The sequence below is a fragment of the Orycteropus afer genome, unplaced genomic scaffold (assembly GCF_000298275.1).
Source record: "Orycteropus afer afer isolate SDZICR_OR568_19922 unplaced genomic scaffold, OryAfe1.0 scaffold00051, whole genome shotgun sequence".
In the NCBI taxonomy this organism is placed as follows: Eukaryota; Metazoa; Chordata; class Mammalia; order Tubulidentata; family Orycteropodidae; genus Orycteropus; species Orycteropus afer.
Window position 1 is genome coordinate 5,887,179 of NW_006921638.1, and position 7,468 is coordinate 5,894,646.

General features: G+C 34.0%; 1 protein-coding gene across 1 annotated transcript in view; it reads right to left on the reverse strand.

The window, feature by feature from the left end:
• The window catches only part of PPP2R3C (protein phosphatase 2 regulatory subunit B''gamma), a 51,813-nt gene that overhangs the window by 2,354 nt on the left and 41,991 nt on the right, over window positions 1-7,468 (reverse strand). The window contains exons 7-11 of the mRNA XM_007938545.2: window positions 6,453-6,585; window positions 5,149-5,204; window positions 4,993-5,068; window positions 4,059-4,195; window positions 2,367-2,504 (exon numbers count right to left, since the gene is read on the reverse strand). Of these exons, the coding sequence (XP_007936736.2) occupies window positions 2,367-2,504; window positions 4,059-4,195; window positions 4,993-5,068; window positions 5,149-5,204; window positions 6,453-6,585 (540 nt within the window). The remainder of the gene's footprint in view (window positions 1-2,366; window positions 2,505-4,058; window positions 4,196-4,992; window positions 5,069-5,148; window positions 5,205-6,452; window positions 6,586-7,468) is intronic.

Sequence of the window (7,468 nt, forward strand, 5' to 3'; positions counted from 1 at the left end):
GGCTGGTGGGTTTGAACCACCAGCCTTCTGGTTAGCAGTCAAGTGCCTTAGGCACTACACCACCAGAGCTCCGAATAGTCTCCTAAAAAAGGTGGTACTTTATATTGCTTGACTTCTACTTCAGATTCATCTTCATTTCACAATTTAATAGTGTTTTGAGTTTGTTGTATTTTTTCTGTGTTTGACTCCTAGGTGTTCTGCCTTTATTTTTCACAAATACAAATTTTTAAAGAGAAAAAAAAAAATTAGAAGAAAATGATACAAGAATGCAGACTGCTGCTATTAACATGGGCATGATCTCCAACCTCAAGTGGGCCCTCAGTGTGGCCTAGCAATTATCCTCTTATGCTTCTGCCATTTTCTATGAACACTGTTCATATCTTTGCTACTCTTTAAGTTCCCAATCCACCCTTTCTTCCCATCTCATACCTTGACTTCTACTTGAAAGAAAAATGGAGGCTGACCTCCCTGAATTCTTCTCTTTTGTAAACTTTATAAAAAAAAATCAACTGAAGGAAATACTGTGATTCAGTTAGACTAATAAGTATTTCAGGTGATTATAATTCACTATGGAAATGTGAAGCTCACAGTTCTTGGTAAATATCTAACTAAATAAATATTCAGTAGTCTACTCTGTATAAGGCACTACCAATATCAGAATATCTAAAGGGAATCTCTTTTAACTAGAGCAGAATCTGTAAGTAGACTTTGGGCTCCTGTAAGCAGAATGGCAGACCTAAATGGTGTGATCTAGAGTGCACCGCTCAGGCCCCGCTTTATCACTAGCATACAGATGTAAAAAGACTCTACATTCACAGATGTAAAAACAGCCCAGGATTACAAGGTTCAGTGCCAGAACTTTTTACCTTGGTCGATACAACCAAACCTTAATAGAAACTTTGATAAAATTGATACATCTATGAAATACTTTAAATGTATTTTGTAAATAAAACTTATATTCTTAGAAGATACTAAAAGAAATCTTTATAAAAAAAGGTTGAGTATTTAATTTACAAAAGATACACTTTTTCTGCAACTGAATATTCAATTAATAGGTTTGTCGAAAGTACGAATGTACCTGTGATGGACTGTATTATCCTCTCAGATTAGCAATTAATTTAAGCCCATATAGTATTCAATTAAAAGTATTCTAATACTCAGATTGTAGTTTTTTCTTATAATATTTATAGTCACTGTTACCTAAAAATTCATAATGGAAAGCCTTTTAAGGAATTTACCATTAAATTATAAAGTAATATGCTATGAAACTAATAAGGATAAATACTGCAAACAAATAGTTAAAGATAACAAAAATGTTTTAAAATGAAAAAGAAAAAGGATTAGGGAACAATGGTCAATGACAAAGATGTGAAAATGTCATTTTTAGTGCTTTAAAAAAAATTTCCTCCCGTTGATCTTTATTGTTGATAAAAATCACAGTCTTCTAAAAATTAGCTATGGAAATAAGATGATACAGTGGGTTATTACAAAACTATTCCACTCAGTGAAAAGTCACTATTCAAACTAAGGAATAATTTTGTCTTACAAAGGCAAACATTCCTACTTTTACACCTGTTATATAGCATTCAGCTGCTAACCAAAAGGACTGCAGTTTGAACCCACCAGCCACTCCACGGAAGATGAGGCAGTCTGCTTCCATAGAGATTTACAGCCTTAGAAACCCCATGGGACAGTTCCACTCTGTCCTCTGGGGTCACAATGAGTCAGAACTGATTCAGTGGCAGTGGGTTTGGGTGTATGAATACTTATCAAATACAATCAATTTTCACTTAACAATTCATCTCAGACCAACTAAGGCACCAAGTATATGAAGCACCCAATTCTGGCCAGTTTTTAAATTACTTTTTACTTTATTATTTTATACCAAAACAATTAGAAGAATCTGCACCACATAAGTCTGTAAACTTCTGTGGAAAAGAGGTATGTTTCCTGAACTGTTTAATTAAAGCTTCCATAGGATTTTATAAGGAGCCCTGGTGGCACAGTGGTTAAATGCTTGGCTGATGACGGAAAGGGTGGCAGTTCAAACCCACCAGTGTCTCTGCAGGAGAGAGATGTGGCAAACTGTTTCTGTAAAAATTTACAGACCTGGAAATCTGGGCAGTTCTACTCTGTCCCACAGCGTCACTGTGAGTCAGAATCAACTTGATGGCAGTGGGTTTGATTTGGAGTTACATCCTAAATCAAGCTTTGATTTAGCCCATTCATATTTTAAATCTTGATTTCCTTCTGAATTGTGTTATATGGAAGGGTTTTAAGTTAAAAAATAATTACAACTCATGCAAAACTGTCATTAGGTAATTTAAACCAAATGGTACAAAGTATCTTACATGAATAACACTTACCCTAAAAAAATAATTAAGAGAAAAGACATTCAGATATCCTTTGTTCTCAATATCAAGCAGTTTGAATATATATTGCAGAGCTGCAGGTTCTTTTCGGTTTTCTAATGCAAGAACAAAGTCGAGATAGGTCTTATAGTCCTATGAAAAAGAAATGACGTTTATTAGAGGCCTGAATTGGAATTAATTTTTAAGTGAATATCTGATGATTTGAGGGTATTTTGAGTACAGTGACTAAGGTATACACTGCCACTAAATTTGTATCTTCATTTTGGTATAGTCATTAAAAAAAAAAAATTATCCAGAACTAATAGAACACTGAATTTAAGGAGCCATTTTGAAACATTTTAAAATTTCAAAATCAGATGATTTCCAATAAGGATAGTTTTAAGAAAACCCCAAGTCTGCCAGATATTCTACAGTGAGCTCAAACTGTTCTAATGCAAAAAGAGGTAAAATGGTGCAAATCTGAGCTAGAAAGACAAGAAGAGAACAGATGGCTTTCCCTACATCAAAGGGATACTTATAGATTACGTCTTTTGCAGGCTGAAAATAAGCAGACTACTGGGGATTCTTAGTAAAAATCTTGTATTTTTGGAAAGAATTTTGTAGGCTAAAATAAAGAATTTTTGCATAAATTGAAGTATAAAGCATTAAAGAAACACAGCCACATCACGGTCTAGCTCCACTCACAGTTGTGGCTTCCAGTTTTCTTTATTCACAGAAAGCATTAGTATACTACAAGCGCTTCCCTGTCAACTGTCAACAGCTGTAGGAGTCATAAAGCAGTTCTGTGCCTTTTCTCCCCTCTTCATTTGAAACTGGCTAAAAATGATGTTTAGCAAACTGCTATTATAGCTAAAAGAGAAAACCTAAAACCCTGTTCTCTTCTGACAATATGACTGTTTCTTAAGCATTTGCTTTAGAAAATTTATCAGATCCTTAATACATTTTTAATAGCAAGAATGGTGATTTAAAATGTTATTTACAATTTTCTTTAAGTATGTTGCATAACAGTTGACAAAAGGACAACTGCATATCACATTATTTACCTTTCAGCTACCTACAGAGCCTCTTATATAGAGTAATACAACCTGATTCTTAGATTTAAGCCACGACAAATAAGGCACTGACATATTTAAGTCTGTACCACCTATATGAAAAGTCAACAGGATTTACCAGTTTATCAGATAATTTTTTCACTATTCACATTCCTCCACAATAGGTACATTGATAATGAACAAAGTATTAAACTTTCCTACTTACTCTGAGCCCATAAAGGAAATAAAAATTTTAAGCAAATTTCTCTTAGGATCAAAGGATCTGAATCTCAGATAATTTGATCTGTTCATATGTTTCAAGATACTGTTTATACAACCAAACCCATTGCTGTCAAGCTGATTCTGACACACAGAGACCCAAAAGGACAGAGTAGAACTGCTCCACAGGGTTTCCAAGGTTGTAATCTTTACGGAAGCAGATTGCACATTTTTCTCCTGAGGAGCAACTGGTGGATTCAAACTGCTGACCTTTTGGTTAGGAGTTGAGCACTTAACTACTGAGCCACCAAGGTTCCTTAAGATACTATTACTCACTGATATAAAAATAATATGGTATCACATCAAGAAAAGGAGGGCTTGTGGGAACTATGAGAGCCTAAATTTTTTTAATGTGTTAGGAATTTTAAACTCCTACCATTTCTCCATCATAAGTGAGACATTCTTGGAAAACACGGTCTAAGAAGACATTGGTCATAGTTGCTGTTCCATAGCGGGAGAGTTCTTCTTTACTAAGCATGCCATTGTGATCCTTATCAAGATTCAAATATTGGCCTTGGGAAGAAAGATAAGAAAAGACACTTGTGATCAAAATAAACTTGCATTAAAAAAAGACAAAAGGACAGATGTTAGCAAAAAGTTTTTTATTGGTTAATATTTTGATTTTCAAACTAATTACAGCAAGGGTAGTACTGTTACTGTAATAACAGCAACTATCCCTGCAATCTTGATCAGAACAACCATTAACCTACAAACAGTCTAAGAAAAACAGACACGAAGGCCATGATCTTTGAGCTATTTCACTTTGTAATTATCATTTCTAATTTAAAATCTTTTAGAACTTCTCCCAGTTTGGATGGAGGTTAGGAGTAACAAAAAGCACTGATGCTGGCACTTGAAAGCAGAAAAAAAGGATGGTACAAAGGAGTCAGAAGAAGCACTCAGCAAAAAACATGTAGCAGACGAACCAAATCAGTAAAAGAGCAATCCCGGCCTTAGAACACTTTCCTCTGTGGCCTGAGAGCAGAATTTTTATCAGAATACAAGCCAGTAATAGTTGATGTTCATATGATGCTCCAGAGCCAACAAGGAAGGATCACATTATATTCTGTATGTTCTATCTGAAAGTAAGAAAGTGTAGTATCTTAAAAAGAATTATAAAAAGTTTACCAAAGTAAATATGCATTGGTATTTCAACAAGCGAGCTTTAGTAATCGTGAGTACTAGATCTTAAGGTAATTAGAATACTTTGATATTAAGGTAAATTAACCTATGGGTAAGTCTGTCCTCTGAAAACCAATTAACTGAGGAATGGATAATTTATATATTTTAGCATTATGGTAAGAACATACCATAAACCCTCAGGGCAGAGGGAGCAGAAAACCAGTTTGTTTCTTGACTTTCCTTGGACAGTTCCTCATCTCTCAGCTAAATGAACAGAGAGATATAATTAGAGGATAGCTACTGTCAAGTAGTAATTAATTTTAAAAAACAAAAAACATGTTTACCTCCAATAAATCATCTAGGAAGCTGCATGCTAAAATATCTTGAATTTTTATCTTCCCTTTATAGAACATAAGGAAACACAATTACTTAATTTCAGTTTTAAAACAAGAACAACTCAATTTTAAAAGGTATTATTTTAGAAGAGGTATAATACAAATGATATTTTAAAACTTCTGAGCTCTCACGCTCTAAAGTCCTTATTCCAAGTCTGCAAGAACATTTAATAAAATTTCTCCTTGTATGATTATTTGCATACCCCAAACTCTATAAATCCAAATGACAAATCCTTTCTAAATTACAAGGATACTACTTCCAAAAAATCCTGTGTTGAATATTTTGCTAATATGGATATGACACTACTTATAATCAAACAAGAATAATGTTCATATTTTTCTGTAGAAGGTTCTGGAATAGCAAGCAGTAGAGGCATGATTAAGAGCAGACATGTGGCATGAATGCCACTTTTAGACATGTACTCTATTTAAGTCTCTGTTGCCTCATGAATAAAATGTGGAACAATTATCAGCACCTCCTTCCTGGGGTTATGAAGAACAAATCAAAGAGTCTATGTAAAATGCATAGCATAGTGCCTGGTATATGAAAAAAAGTAAAAACTGTTAGCTGTTGTTATTTTGTAAGCTGTTAAAGAGAAAAGATGTATATGTGCCTACAGTGTAGGAGAATACTGTGACGGGCCAAGCTGGATGTTCAACAACAAAAGGAGAAGTGAATCCTTTGACTTGGGCCTTCTCTTGCCCCAGTTACACATATTTGACATCTGAGTAGGTTAGGAGGTTGATAAAGCATACTGTGAATGAGGCCAAATCACTATTCTCATCCCTATTTAGGATAGTTTACTCAAGAAAGAACAAATACATCATGATTAAAAGGTTCTTATATCCCCCAAATGCATACTTTTAATCAAAAAGAGAATAATCCTTCAGCATATCACACATCAAAGGTAGCCAATTATACAATAACTGGAAGGAGCCTAATGACTGATTACCTCATTCAAATCTCTTCACTTTAGGGGTGAAGAAATTGTGATAGGTGAGATGACAGTCCCACTGTTACAGCTGGTTCTCGTTGATGCCAGTAAATGATAAAAAAAAAAAAAAGCTTAAATCTACACTAAGGCACTGTTGCTATTTTGAGTACTTTTCTACTCCTGTGAAATTCACCAGATTATTAAAGACAATGACATATTAGGCAAATAATTGAAATGACATTTTCAAGACTTTACTTATTGGGATTTAGAAATAATAATATTCTTGCAATTTCTAAGTTAGATAAGATTTTCTTTTACCTGTTCTTAGAGGGTCTAAAAAGAAGAAGAACTTCCTAACGGCAGTACAAACATAAAAAGAATAAAAGGATTTTTCCAGCCCATCTAATTGTGGCAAAGTAGGGATAAGTTCCAATATGTAATTTTCTAAATCCTGAAAGAAACAAAACAGAATATAAATTTAAAGCATCAAATGTCCAATCCTGATTCTTCATTAGCTTATTGGAATATAGTTTTAGTCCTAGAAATTATTCAGCTTTAATAGATTATTAATGATGAATAAATTCAAGACTGTATTAGTGGTGAAACTATATTGTATTATTTTTTTTTTCTAATTTACTTTTTATTTTCTGAATAAGTAATATACTACATAGTTAATTCAAAATGAATAAAAAGATATTCAGTGAAAAGACTATCTCTCACCCATTTCCTTTCACTAAAGGTAATCAAAGGTGCTCTGGCAGCATAGTACCTAAGGCATTTGGTACCCAGAAGGCTGGCAGTTCAAATCGACCAGGTACTCTGCTGAAGGAAGACTAGGCAATCTACTTTTGTAAATATTTACTGCTTTGGAAACCCAAAGGGGGTTGCTATGAGTTGGAATTGACTCAATTACAGTGAGTTTGGTTTTGGTTTTTGAGAGGTAACCTATATCATCAGCTTCTCATGCATTCTTCCAAAGGCAAATAATGTATACACAACCTATGATAAAGCAAGCACCATCAAAAATCAATGTGAACAGGATATGAAGTTTGAGTAGTCAAACTGTTTAGTGGTCACACACATCCCAGTAGCAACTGTTTAAGAATTAAGTAAAATATTTTCTTTCAATTTATGTTTATTATTTTTCAAATAGCTAGTAAGTTGTTAGAACATGAATACCGTGTAAGTCATTTAAAAAAACCAGTTGCCGAGTTCTGGCAAGATGGTGGACTAGGCAGAAGAACTGCACAGACCCTCTTCAACAAAGAAAAGGGAAACCAATTAACACAGACACAGAAGATAATCTTGGACCCCTGAGCCTTGAAGGGAAAGAT